The sequence below is a fragment of the Monodelphis domestica genome, chromosome 3, assembly GCF_027887165.1.
Source record: "Monodelphis domestica isolate mMonDom1 chromosome 3, mMonDom1.pri, whole genome shotgun sequence".
NCBI lineage: Eukaryota > Metazoa > Chordata > Mammalia > Didelphimorphia > Didelphidae > Monodelphis > Monodelphis domestica.
In genome coordinates this window covers 79,750,705-79,765,114 of record NC_077229.1, presented here as the reverse complement: position 1 = coordinate 79,765,114, position 14,410 = coordinate 79,750,705, and the positions used below count along the sequence as shown (strand labels likewise).

At 46.2% G+C, this 14,410-nt stretch overlaps 1 protein-coding gene across 2 annotated transcripts in view; it reads right to left on the bottom strand.

Moving 5' to 3' along the window:
• SBNO2 (strawberry notch homolog 2) overlaps positions 1-14,410 on the bottom strand; it is a 239,803-nt gene that overhangs the window by 10,328 nt on the left and 215,065 nt on the right. For both annotated transcript variants that reach the window (XM_007489371.2, XM_007489374.3), the window contains 9 exons: positions 12,272-12,354; positions 10,435-10,620; positions 8,894-9,069; positions 6,348-6,479; positions 4,535-4,670; positions 2,820-2,932; positions 2,354-2,425; positions 1,796-1,904; positions 209-283 (listed from right to left, as the gene is read on the bottom strand). In XM_007489371.2, the coding sequence (XP_007489433.1) occupies positions 209-283; positions 1,796-1,904; positions 2,354-2,425; positions 2,820-2,932; positions 4,535-4,670; positions 6,348-6,479; positions 8,894-9,069; positions 10,435-10,620; positions 12,272-12,354 (1,082 nt within the window). The remainder of the gene's footprint in view (positions 1-208; positions 284-1,795; positions 1,905-2,353; positions 2,426-2,819; positions 2,933-4,534; positions 4,671-6,347; positions 6,480-8,893; positions 9,070-10,434; positions 10,621-12,271; positions 12,355-14,410) is intronic.

Below are 14,410 nucleotides of genomic sequence, written 5' to 3'. Positions count from 1 at the left end.
TCCCATATAACCAAAGCAGAAATGGGCACAGGATAAAGCTGGGAGCTCTACAGAAGACCCAGGTGTAAGTAGGATAAAACATCGGAAACGCCCTCCACAGGACAGTTGGGGCTCTCTGGGTGGCCAGGTGAACAGTGGCCATCCTGAGAAGTCCAGGAGAGTGAGGCCCACGGCCCTTTTCCCCATCCACCATCTCTCTAGGACTTACCCTTCTCAATAGAAATGCAGCCAAACTTCATCTCTCTGCAGCAGATTCCCACGGAGAGCAGACCCTGTTTCATCTCTGCAGGGGTAGAGGCAAGACTATGAGAAACCCTTCATCTCCCCCTGCCTCTGAGGAGTACCCTGATGCACTTCCAGTGCTGGGGCCAAACATGTCCCACAACAGACCCCAGTCTCTTTTGCTCTTCTGCAGAGAGTCCTTCCCTTTTCTAACCAAAGCTCAGTCTCAAAGTCTGTCTTCTCCTGGAAGTCTTCCTTGATGATGTCCTCATTCTACCAAGGCCAAAACTGAGCCCAGTCATTGGCACTCAAACATCCTTGACTTCCATGGGCTTGGACACTACCTCCAAGAAGCTGCTGTTTTCTTCATGCTTCAAAAGATGGTTTTCAAGAGCTGCTACAGTCGTCTGGGGCTAAGCCTCCTGATACTTAGCTTGGCTGGTCCTTGGACACCCAGCCCATCATCAGGGCCTCCCTAAGTTTACTCTGTCCCCAACCCAAATGCCACATTAAGCTAGGCTTAATTGCAGGCTTGTGGTTGTCTTTCACCAATTCAGCCTGCAGTCCTGCTAAGGACTTCAAGAGCTTCCATGCACGGCAAGTTAATAACCATATGGCCACGTTGGGGATGGACCTCTCTGAACTTAGAATCACATTATCATGCTTCTTAAGGACCTCTAAGACCTCCCAAGTCAAGGTCAAATTCCTCTGCCTGACCTTCAGGGCCCTCCTACTTTTCCAGCCTTATCATACCACGGCCTGCAAGCTACTCTATACTTCAAATCAACTGAATGAATCTTTGTCCTCCTAACTTGGGCTTTCCTGCTTTATGCAAGTTCCTGTGCCTTGAACACCCTCCTCTTTCCTTTGTTGATTAATAAAGGATGGGCATTTATTAAGGCCCTACTAAGTGCTGAGCATGCTGGGAGCCCACATTCTGGCATATGGTTCTGATTTGAGAGTCCCATATCTCCTTGTGGCTCTCTCCTACTGCTTTCTGCCTCAGACTTCTCTAACAGGTGTCCAAAATCACAGCTATCTGTGAGCCGTGTCTCCCTCCATTTAATCCGGAGAGGAGAGAATGATTGGGTAGGGTGCCATAGCTACTAAGGATGGGCAGGAGGCTTTATACTCAGGTCTTCCGGGCTTGGGTTCAGGCTCTTTGCACCACAGTGCCACCTTGTGCCCAATATAAGGAAAATCCTCTCACCACTTAGAGCTGATCAAAAGGAAGGGTGGGAAGTCAAGCACAACCTGAATTGCCCCTTGGTGGGGAGGACGAAGGGGATTCTTGTTCAGGTAGAGGCTGGGCCAGAGCCTCAGGTCCCTTCTGTCTCTAAGAACTTGGGATTCTGGAAGCTCTCAGCATGGTCCTCTGCACCTGGACAGTATCATTTGCTGAACTGAATACATACTGATCCTTGGTGGTGGTGGTGAGGGTGATGAGGGAAATGCAAAGGAGGAACAGAAAACTTGGGCGGGAAGCCTTCTTCTTTACTAGGGACCCAGATTCTAAACATGTTGGCTAGTTCCTGGTCCCAATCTCTAGTCCCTCCCCCTTGCCAAAGCTCACCTCGAAAGAAGGCAGCATCTCCTCCCGGATAGTGCTTGGGAAGGGGGACTTTGTTCTCCGACTGGTTCAGGATGGCAGACAGGACCCTGTCCAGGGCTCTGGCTCCATACTGTAAGGAGATAACACCAGTCAGGTGCTGGCCTGGGACAGCTCTGCCTGGCCCTCACCGTTCAATGGAGGGCAAGAGGGGAAGGAGGCTGCAGATAGACTGGGGCGAAGGATAGGCTGACCCTGGGATGGCCTCAGGAGTAGGGAGCCCTGGCAGTTTCCTTCTGCCTGGCTCAGTCCAGTTCATGTAACTAACCCTAACACTTTAGTTTACAAAGCACACATTCTGTTCAACAACTCTGTGGCTGGAGGCTATAAATATGGACACTATTTTACTGATGAGGAAAGTGAAGTTCGGGGGCAAAGTGTTTTCAAGGTCAGCTTGTAAGGAGCAGGACTTAGAGATGAGTGCCAGTTTAATGCCTATCCCAGGGAAACCTGGGCCACTACCTATGCCTCCCCTTCAAGCCTCCTTCCATGGGGATGCCTGGCTTCTGGGGCACATCTTACCTTATTCTCAAAATTATACTTGCTGAGGTCCCTGGATTCAGTGGCTCTTCTGTCCCCATGGGTCAAGGCACCCTGTGTAAGAGAGAGGGAGGGCTGTTTGCCAAGGGAACCTTCTGAGGGGTCATGGGGGGATGAGAGGAAGCAAAATCTAGTCAGAGAGGTCTAGTAAATGTCAGAAACTCTTTAAATTCTTGGCCAAGGATCATGGAACGTTCTAAGAGAAGAGGCTTTGGAGGCCCAGTGGTCGTGGTGACAAAAGAGGAGGGCACTCCTATGATCTACAGGCTTGGCTTGAGCTATCTGTTATCAGACCCTGAAATGGAGCTTCATGTCACAAAGTGGATTAAATACGGTCCTCTAGTGACTCCCTCCACCCCTCACCCACTCACAAAGGGTGACTCTGGAAAGGCAGACGCTTTCTGGGGGCAGGTTAGGTGAACTCACAAGGCAATTGCAAGAAACTTACTAGACTCTCCAAACGTTTTGCAACGATGGAGGCAAATCTTCTTTCACCAGCCAGTTCTGAGATCAGAAAGACATACTCAGGAGCTGAGATTTGGTTTGATCGGTGTGTTCGGCCTGGAAAAAAAGTCGCATAGAAGCTGGGGATAAGTACTAGATGGGAAAGTGGCCCAGCCGGTGAAGTTGGTAATGGATCCAGGTGGATTTTATCTTCCAAGAATTAGGGGATTACTCTGCTGCTCTGCCAGAGAGCAGACTTGAGAATGGGGAAAATGAAGGGAAGGGAATGAGGCAGAATGCTCTCTACCTTCCAGTTGTCCAGGTAGAAGTAATATGGGTCTGTCTGAATCCCAGTGGGAGAGGTGGAGTACTGGGGAGGGAACGCTGACTCATCCCTTTGTTCAAAATCAAGGGTGGCTCCTTAATGTCTCTGACCACCTTTGTCGTATATAGACTACTGCCCTCCAGGAATGCCAGGCTCCAGGATACCTAGACTGCTCTCTGACCCCAAACCCATAATGGGCTCAGCTTGGTCTCAAAGCCTGGAATATCTGCCCTCACCTTCATCATTCATTGAATTTTTCCCAACCCTCCTTCAAAACCCAACTCGACCAACACCTTCTTCAAAAAGCCCTTCCTGACCCTTTAGTGGGCATGACCTTATCCCAGGACCTCACATGGCTCTTAGCTTTATTCTTCTCTGATGCACTTGCTGATCTTTTTGGCAGAGACTTGATGATCCACATCAAGTTCTTTGCCCTACTTTGAACACACAAGAGGTACTTAAAAATGTCTATTAATGAAGGACCAAATCCAGTGCTCATTTTGCTTTTCCAAGCTTACAAGTGAAACTAGTATTCCTTGTCTTGCTTCCTGGGGGACTATGCCAGTACTCTTCCTCCCCCTTCCCTTTTCCTTTCATGATGTTGTCTATTATGGTTACCCAGGTTTCTATCATACTTCCATGACTATAGTCTAGAAAGGAACGACCATCAGAGATGAGGACTTCCAGTCAAAAGTTGAAGAAAATAAGGTTCAGAAAATTTAAGTGACTTGCTAAGCAATGGAGAGAGAATCTAGGTTCCACTCCAACCCCTTTTTCTCTGTTCTCCATCTCCCCCCTCCTCTCTCTCTCTTTCTGTGCCTTTCTCTCCATGTCTCTGCTTCTCTCTCTTTAACCAATTTATGATTACATGCATGTTAACACCAAAAGTAGCCCCTACTAGACAGTAAGCTTCATGAGGGCAGACCTTCTCTTATCTATACTATGTCAAGTGCCCCAGCTTTGGGACCCATGCTCTGGGCACTGAAAGTCAGCTGAACTGAAGCCCTCTACTAGACTGTAGGCCTATGAAATCGAGACTATGCTTTTTAAGGTGGTCTTTCCCCAAGGGCCAAGTTCCCAAGTGCCAATTGCACACAGAATGAGTTTAATAGATGTCTGCTGAATGGATGAATAGATGAATGTGAGGGATGAAGTAAGGTTTTGATGGCAAATAACAGGAAGAAGGTGATGCCATCAACGGAAATGGGGAAATTGGATGGGGCAAGATTAGGGGGAAGATTACTTCAGTTTTGAAAATGCTAAACCAAAGTCCCTCAGCTTTTTCCATCTCTCAAAGTCAGGAAGGAAATTGGGTAGTCCCTCCCACCCATCTAGGTCCCTGGGAAAATGGGGACTTTAAGAGGCTTAACCCACTCCCTCTTCCAAGTGCTCACCAAACTGCTGGATGGCTCGGTCAGCACTCCAAGGTAATTCGAGTGTCATGTGTACCCGGCGCCTCTGATTCTTCACCCGTCTATCTGCTTGCAGGGAAATCCCTGAACTGGAGGCCTCTGAGATTATTGCAACAAGCTATGGAAGAGACAGAGAGGAGACATAAGAGCAGTTTGGTGATAGAGAAGGCTGCATTCTGGTCTTCCTGAGTCTTGAGCAGCCCTTCAGAGAAGCCTGAAGTGAGCGAAGTTTTCATCTTGCCAAAAATGGCTTCCCTGTTGCTTCTGCTCATTTCTTAGTCCCACCCTCTGAGGCCATAGAAACGAACACAAGTCTATTTTGGTGGGAAATAGGTTATAATTAATAGGGATAATAATAGGGCTGAGAACTGAAGGGGACAGACTCTTTAGGAAATCCTCTACATCACAAAATCTCAGCATCATAAGGAACCTTAGAAACCATAAAGCCCAGCCTATACCTGACCAAGAATTCCCCCAAACAACAAATGATAAATGATCATCTAGCCCAGGGGGTTACCAAACTAGGGCCTAAGGACCAAGTCTAGGCACAATGCCCATTTTCCTACTTTTATGTGGCCAATGGTTTTCACATTTTTAAAATATGATAAAACTTTATTTTAAAATTAAAAAAAATTTTTTAAGCTCACAGGCTGTCCAAAGCACGGGGTTTGGCCCTTGGGCCTTATTTTGCCAGCCCCAAATCTAGTTTTTGTTCAAAGACCTTTAGGTTAAGATGAATAAAGCTCCTGCCCAGGTGGCCATTCCACATCTAGACCAGACTTGTTCTTAGAAGTAATTTTTAACATCCAGCCTAAATCTGTCATTGTTCTTGGTTCTGCAAAATACAACGTTCCTTCTTTCCCAGGACAGTTTTTCAAATACTTGTCTTCCCTAAGGCTTTCTCTTGTCCTAGGGCTCCTCCTCAGACATGTCCCCAAGGGCCAATACTGTCTTGGTCCCAGAGCTCTGGCTGCTCTCTAGGGTACCCGTCATTCTTTACAAATGCCTAAGCTTGAATGTGTTATTCTAGATGGAGTCTGTTGCCAAAGATCCCATTTGCTTCTCTGGTTATAATACTATTGATTCATATTGAGCTTGTAGAACACTAAAATCTCCAGGTCTTTTTCTAAACTGTTGCCTTGGCATGTTTCCTCTACTTTGTACTTCTGAAGTTAATTTTTTCACATTGATCTCTGTTCCAAGTCCCCTTGTTAGACTTGGTCCAAGTTCCAGCCTACTGAGCTTCTTCTGGAGTCTGATTGAGCCATCCAACACTTTAGCTTATGCTACAGTGGGTTCCTTTTAAATTTCATAAGCATGCTACCTCTTTTCATAGAGTATGGATTTAGAGCTAGATGGGACCTCAGAGATACTGAATCATGAGTGACTACTCTTTAGAATGTGCTGTCTTAATGAGTCCTGATACACCAATCTTTACACTTTCCCATGGGACCCATAAGAATGGGCTGACCTGGAGGTACTCAGGGTCTTTGAACAGAGGCTGAATGACAACCTGGGTTGTTCTATTATGCTGGTCTAGAAGCCTTCTCAAGTCTCTTCTAGCTCTGCAATTCTCATGAACTCACAAAGAGTTTCTCAGTTGGAAGGGGAATCCATGGCAACCTAGTTCAGCTTGTACTGATCCTTGCTCTAACATACCTGATAAGAAGTCATCTATCCTTTGTACAAAGGCCTCCAGGAAAGGAGAGTTCATTATTTCCTAAGGCAGCTCAATTAGCTCTAATTGTTACAAAGGTTTTTCCTTATCTAAAGCCAGGTCTAAGGGCCAACTCACCTTTTCTCCACTCATGAAACGTTCCTTCTCCTTTAGGTTCACGTGGTCTATGGAAAGGCCCTGTTCTGCCCGTGACTCAAAAGTGACTGTCCCATCTGGTCTGGATACAACCCGGCCTTTCCTTCCAGTCATCTGTGTCCCAGGGGAAGGGAAGAAACTATTACCAAGAATGGACATCCATACAGCATACTAGAGAGGGAAGGGAGAGGTCCTAAAGAAAAAGGGGAAGTCCTAAAAAGGATAGCCACTTCTAATGTAGTTTAAGATTTACAAAATGCTTTCTTACTACAAGCTTGTGCTATTCACAATTTTGATTTCTCAAAGATGGTGGTGGCCCATAATCTACATGTATTTAGAGTCACTCAAGAGAGAGGCAGAGGGTGAAGTGGTCAAAGACTTAGACTGAAATCCCATCTCTAGGAGGATTCCATCCTGCTGGCCAAGTTCTTCCCTTCTGTAGGCCTCAGCTGTGAAATGATGGCCATTAATGCTTCCTTATGTCTGTGAACTCATTTATGAGGCGTATGTCAGGGATCCATATGGAACTGGTCACTGGACACACCATACCAAATCCCAAATCCTCCCCCCCTCCTCACGCTTCCCCCCTACTTTTCTGAGTATATATTTCATTGAGGAGGCCCTCACAGGGTTGTTCTGGGATGGTAGATAAAATCCTGGATTCAAGTTCTGCAGGTGATATGATCTTGAGCAGAATTACTTAGGCTCCTAGTATTCTGGGCTGCTCTCTGAGCCAGGGAAGATGCTACCTGGCTTTGTCTGGGTTGATGAATTACTCACTAGCAGCACCCTAAGCTGATGGGCACAGTCAATAATTAAATCATTATACAAATCAAGATGGTCTCCAAGATCCTTTCAGCCCTAAATTCTATGCTCCTCTAAACTGGTTGTTTTTCCAATTTACTGCAGAGAGAAGGAGGCAGAGTTGCAAGGGAAGATCCATTTCTACAATACACTCACTGTGAGATACCACCCAGGCTAGTGATTGGCTTTCAGAGGCAGCCAAGATACTCAGAAGGAAACCCAAAGATTCCTGAGGGCAGGGATCCTGTCAGTATTATCCTAAGCTTTCTCTCTGCCCCCTAACATGACATACTCATAGATACTTCAAGCTCCTTGGGTTCTCTCCCCAAACTATCATCCTCTAATTCTTCTTCCTCCTGGGCTCACCTAAAGCTATGACTGACCAAACATAGTACCACTTTGGCTTAAAGGCCTGCTTAGGACCTAATGACCTAGATTTTAGAAGGGCTGGAGAGCCTGCTCTGCTTTCAAGGGGTCACTCTGCCCACTGCTAGACCCAAGTATCCTATTTCAGAAGCAAAGCAGATAATCTGGAGGGCATTCTGGAAATTGATCAGGAAGAAGGGAATCACAGGAGGATGGGTTGAAGAAATTTGGGCTGTTTTGCCTAAAGAAGTGATCACGAAGAAGACCATAACAGGATTATGTTTTCCATGACAGAAGTATCTCAAAGGTCATGGCAAAAATAAAAAACTTTATGGCTTCAGAATGGCAGGGGGCAGCATGGTTGCAGAGGGCAGGACTGGGAGCACTAGGGGGAAGGGAAAGGGAGACAGATATGGGCTCAATATAAAGAAGACTTACTCCATAGCTGACCATGCATAGAATAGGCTATCTCAAGAGGTTCCGAGTTCAAAATTACTAGTGCTCTCCAGAAGATGAGGGAAGACCAGGATCTGGGGCGAACCTATATTGGTGAACCTATGGCATGGGCACCAAGTGTGCCAGTTCCCTCACCCTCTCCATGTGCCTGAGGACATTTCTCACTTCACCCACCTTTCTGCCAAGCAGCCCAATGGGAGTGCTTCCTCCCTCCCCTGTCTGGGGGGGTAAGGCACTGTGTGTGTGTGTGTGTGGGGTAGTCACATGCATCATGAGGGTTGCAGTTTGGGCACTTGGTCTCTAAAAGGTTTGCCATCACTGATCTAGGGTATTTGAAAAGTAATTCATGCCTCAGTTATACCTTTGTAGTCACCGTCAAATCAAGGATCTTATGCTATAGCTCCTTAATTTATTCTCCCAGAATCTATTTATGAGGCTCAGAGAAAATTGGATATCTAACAAGGTTCCTGATAATAACTTGGAACCAGAACTCAGACTTGCCTTCTCAATTCCTAAACTAGCCCTAAGAAAAAGATCCCAAAAATGTCTGGTCATCTGGGGCAAGATGCTTATCAGGAACCTATGCTGGAACACAAAAGGTCCTTCCTTCCTAGCTAGACAGAAAAGAGTGGAAAGAACCAGCACCTGAAATGGCAGGATACTGCCTCAAGGCTTCCAGCCTCAATCATTGGATCATATAATGAATACCATAGGACAAAATCAGCTCTAGATAATCTAACATGTGTCCCTTTCTCCCATGTCACCATCAAAGTACTACTCAAAACCTCCAATAGGAATAGTAACCCAGGTTGGAGACACCCTAAGCAAGATGCTTGCCACTAGCCATGGTGGAAAGGTGGCTCAAGGGGCAGTGTCCCAGGTTGGACTGAAGAGACACTTACCTCGGCTACATGCTCAGGGCCTCCAAACTTGTGGATGAGTTCATCGAGGGTATTGAGAGGTAGATCTCTGCCCAGTGCTCTGACTTTGGCCAAAAGGTCCTGCTTTAGTTTCTCAACTTTTTCCAGCACCCCAGGGCCATGGATATCCCTCTGGGAACCATAGTAGTGCGAAGGACCTGAAAGATGTACATGTAAGAACACAGATTGAGTAGGGTAGGTGGTGAGGGCTAGGGAGCCTGGAGTAGGGAAGATTTATGGGGACATGATCATTGTCATCAAGTACTTGAAAAAATGTCATAATTCATAAGGTTTAGTTTTGGAAGGTCCCTAAGAGATCATTTCATCCAAGCCCTTTGTCTGATAAATGAGTAAACTGAGGCCAAGAGATAATCAAGTGATTTGCCCAATGTCACAAGGGGAGCAAGGACAGCAAAACTGATATTTAAAGTTTTTTCCTTGTCACCAAATTCAACACTCTCTTTCCAAGCTATATCTGTGAGGAAGAGAAGTTACTTATCTGACTTGGTCCCAGATTATGGAACTAAAGCTAATGGGAGAAGGCTAAAGGCAGGCTTGGGCTCATCATCAGGAAAAACATGCTAATAATCCACTGGAATGGACCAGCTCCCGAGGCAATGGGCTGATGGAGTGGTCAGTCTAGGAGGAGTGGGGTCTCCCAGTCTGAGTAGGAGTTAGGAAGGATGCCCTTTGCAATGCATTTTGTCTCCGAGATCCTGGAACTCTAGGAGAGTTATAGGCCTTGAAGCACTGACGGGAGGCTCCTTCTATTTCTGTCTCCTCTAGATTACACATACATTCTGATTGTTCAATGATATGGGGATCTCTTTTGTGCAAGGAGCCCTGGGAGGGAGGGGGTAGAAACAGTGTAAGAAACATTTCTTGCCTTCAAGACAAACCAGTTGGGGAGCTAAGACAGACCCATGCTAATCATGGACATGAAAGGTCCTATATCAGAAGCAAGCTGAAGAGATGAAGGTTCATGGGAAAGGAAGGAGTGAGCTGGGTCTTTTAAGACCTGAGCAGATCAAGAAAAATGCTATGGGTAATTGTGATGGCTGGCTTTTCTATAGCATTTTATGGTTTACAAGGTGTTTCTGTCACAACCATCCCCTCAACTCTTAGATATAACTGTTCTCCATGAGCATAGACAGCTCTAAGAATGTCTTGACTAGGAGAAGAACAGGATAACAATCTAAACTTTTTAGTGGAGACAGGACACATATCTACATTCTCGCCTTATGTCTTAGGGATCAAAGACTTTGAAGGCTGAAGGGACCTTGGAGGTCATTAAGACTAATTTCTTCAGTTTATAGAGGGGGAAACTGAGGCACATCATGGTTACATGACTGGTACAAAATCACACAGCTACTTAGACCTGGGCTTCACAGACAGGTCTCCTGATTCCAGGTCCTTGGGATTCAAAGGATCTATCAGAAATGCTATCTCCCTACACAAGGGGTCATACACTGCCTCTGGACGGTCTAGAATATGTCCCTCCTCCCTTGTTACCATAACACTACCTCTGTCGTCGGAAGAGGGGTTATCAATGATGACGACGTCATCATCTATGAAGGACTCTGGGGAAGAGTTGAAGTCACTATCCAGGCCAAGGTCGGAATCCGTGCTGCTATCATCACTGATCTTGATGACCCCAGGGAACTCACACACCATCTTGGAGATCTTGGTGGGCCGGCCCTTGGGCTTCCCTGCAGAAGGAGGTGGATGGGTTCACCAGATGGAGGGCAGGCACTCTGGCCAGTGGGCAGGGCAGACGCAGATGCAGACAGAGGAGAAGTCACCAGAAAGCCAAGGGTTCCCCAAATTTAAAAAATGGTCAAAGAGACCAAAGCAGCAAAGGGTTTTCTCCAAAAGGAGGAAGAGGAAACAGAGAGGAAAGATCTATCCACTCGATTCTACATGTGGGATGGCAATAGCTCTCCCTATACCTGTCCTCAGCTACCTTGTGGCCCAATGACATAGGAAGAATGACTACAGGCCTACTTTGGTCATCCTCTGCCTTCTTGAAAGCATCTTTCCAGAAAAAGCATCCCTGGTTTCAGGCTGCCCCAGTTAACTCATGATTCCGGGGACTGTTAATGACAGTCATCAACAACAAACAACAAATGTTGATGATATATTTGTGGCAGTTCCTGGGGAAAGTGGGCTGTCTGGAAATGTATAATTAAGGCCAAATTCCCAACGAGTGCTTGTTGACTCCTGACTCCCTCCCTTATGTATGGATAAAACCTATAGAGTCAGAGTCTAGCTGGCAGGAAATGAGCTGAAATAACATGGGTAAAGATAAGAAACAGAATCTTACCTTACATGGAAACTGAGGTAAGGGGTTAGAGGGGTAGTGATAAATAAATAGGACTGAGCCTTGCCTCCTCCTGCCCCAGGTAAATGGAATAGAGCAGGCCTATCCAAACTGCAGACAGTTGCTTTGAAGCTCTTGAAGCTAAATGCCTATGTAGGGACTTGAGCAGAGTTCCCAGACCATTTATTTTGGGGTTCTGCTTTGGGAATTCAAATCAGAATCAAGGTAGGAGCCATGGAGGAAAATCTATTCCATGACTTGGTCCTAAATCCTGAATGGAAGGTTTCCAAATTGATCCCCCAGAGGTGGATCCCAAGGACCTCTAGCAATTTTCCAAAAGAGCAAACCCAGACCTGCTGAGTAGTGGGGGCTTCTTGGGAATGTGGGGTCTGTCCTGGGGAACAAGGGACGACATGTATTTTTTACGTGTGGGTTCTGAAGGTTTTCCCTCTCCAATAGGATTTTTTTGTCTTCTCCCAATAAAGCAGTTATATAAGCTTATGGTCCCTGATGTTCATATAACAGGAGTGTCAAGTTGAGTACTGGGGAAGCAATGGCTCATCCAGACCAGGGTAGGACAGGGCAGGAAACTGACAGCTGTCTGCCCAGGCAGGAGGAAGAAAGCAGAGAGGTGGTGGGATGGAGTTCTAGCCCCAATTTCCTCTGATAAGGGCACTCACAAGCTAGCTCAGCACCTAACTCAAGCAGGTCCAGCCCCCTTGGGGTTGGAGGAAAGGGGAGAGGAGAGAAGTGACTTCTCTGGCAGGCGAGGAAAGGAGGGAAGCAGGAGGGGGAGGAGAAACTGGGGGAAGGGGTACACTCTACATTTCAGGTGAATGCTGGAGGATGGTTTCACAAAGGAAAGTCGGCCCAAATCAAGAGGAGAAAAAGCAGCAGAAGCATGACACCAGGGTGAAGGGGAGTGGGGTAAGGTATGAAGGGCAGGGACTAATTAAGAAGGGCAGAGGTGGTTGGGAGACAGCAATCAAGCCACAGTTGCTGGGCAGGAGTTCAGAGTTGGCTGGGGAACAGGGTCTTACGTTTTCTTTTAATGCCAGTTCCTTTGTCTCTCTTTCTTTTGGTTGAAGGAAAGTGCTTCTGAATTAGTGATAGAAAGACGCCTCTGAAAGTAAGATGCACAATTTATTCTCGCTGGTAGCAGCAGGAACATCTTCTCATTTGAAGGTAGAGATAATCTGATTGAATCATTTCTCAATGGGAAAACGGGTAGAATTCTGCCTTCTGCTGCTTGCATGGTGACCATTAGTGAGTCCAAACAATTAGGTATTAGTAGGTACTGTAGGGAAGGGGTCTGATTAGTTCAATGGGCCCAAACAATGCTCTCTGATTAGAGGGGGTAGAGGTGGGGCTAGGGAGTGTAGGAGGTGCGAACCTGTTACAGCAAAAGGCCCAATTCATGCTACTGCTTGTCTGTGGCAGAGCACAAAGAAACGGACAACAATGCCATCTCTACATATTCCCCATTCTCCTAAAGAAGGGAAGGCACCTGTCCGTTTGCAGGCCAGCTAATGAACAAAGGCTCTGTGTTGGTTCTCAGTAAAAGCTAGCATAACTGGAGTGGGTCTTTGGCCACTGCAGAAATTGACACAAAAAATGAAATTGCTGGTCAATTGCTAACTGAAAACCCAAGAGTTGGAGTGAGAGAGAACCCTTCAGAGAAATGGGGGAAAGAAATTAGCATCCCTTAATGGGTAATGTCAATTATAAACATGGAGGACTCAAGAGAATATTGTGGGGCAGACAGATGGCTCAGTGGATTCAAAGCTGGCCTCAGACATGTCCTAGCTATGTGACCCTGGGCAAGTCACTTAATTCCAATTACCTAGTCCTTGCCCTTCTGTCTTAGAGTTATTACTAAGACAGAAAGGGTTTAAAATTAAAAAGAGAGGGGAATATTGGGATCTTCTCATGAAGGTCTTTTGGGGAATGGGAGGCAGAGCAAAAGTTATTTAAGATAAATACTTGTAAGGGGCTCAGTGCTTGGTAGAACACATCAAAGACAGACATACAAACACACAGACAGGGCAGGGAGTTATCGGCTAATGATAATGATGATAATAATAATGAACACAGCACACATTTCTAAATGATAAAGTGTTAGTTCACAAAATGTCCTCACAATAACTGGAGAATTTTTACAGATGTGGAAACCAAGGCTAACTGACTTGTCTATGGTTCCCCAGCTAACAAGTGTCCGAGCTGGACTTGACTCAAGTATTCTGAGAATTCTTTCCACTGCCTTTCACAATGAGAAGAGATTCCTGGGGAAGTCATTTTGGAGGAGAGGAATTTCTGCTGGGTCTTGCTGCTAGATTTGTAACATCTCCATGGGCTGTAAGGCCAGAGATGTTTTAGTTTAACATTGTTCTCACTTTATGGGATACGTGTGAGAAAGGACGGATGGGTCTGTTTCCATCCAACAATAGTATCACGCTGATGTTTCAGGCATCGGACAGCTTGCTCTCCAAGTAACAAAGAAAGTATAACAAAACATAGACACCATCATAGAATCAGGCACAAATGGGAATTCAGAAAGGTGAAAAGGTGACAGATGCTTATGGGCTTTAAGGAAAACAAAAGAGCAAATGTTTTGATGCGGGATGTCTGGAATGAGAGTCCTGGTGGGGAGATGAGAAAGCAGAACTGGACACATTTGGTCTGGAAGGATGTAGGGAAAAGCAGCAGCTGAGACTTTGGTCAGGACTCTCTTCTAGGACAAAGTTGGGAGGGAGGGAGAGCGGGCTGGGAGAGGAGGCAGCTTTATAGCCTTTCAGATCAGCAGTGCTATGAGGCAATCGGGAAGCTGGCTAACCCTCAGAAAAACAGATTACATGGCATTAGACATTCCAGAGAAGGCAATAAAGCATTAAAAAAAAAAAGGCTTAAAAAGGGAGTAATCCCCCTTCCCTGACTCTGGGCAAGAAAGAAGAGTTCTCCCTCAAAATCCACATGATGACCTGGTCACTAACTTGTGGGGTCCTGCCCTTTCTGGCGTCAAAGTGGGCAGCTCTAAGCACAAAGAAGGGGCATAAAAAATCTGAGCCAAGATGAGAACAGCTATGAGTTTTACCCTTAAAGCTGCTGCTCCCACCAGAAAGGCTCCCTGTGTTCTCACATGACATGTACCCCAGGCCCTCTGGAGAACAAATAACCCCACA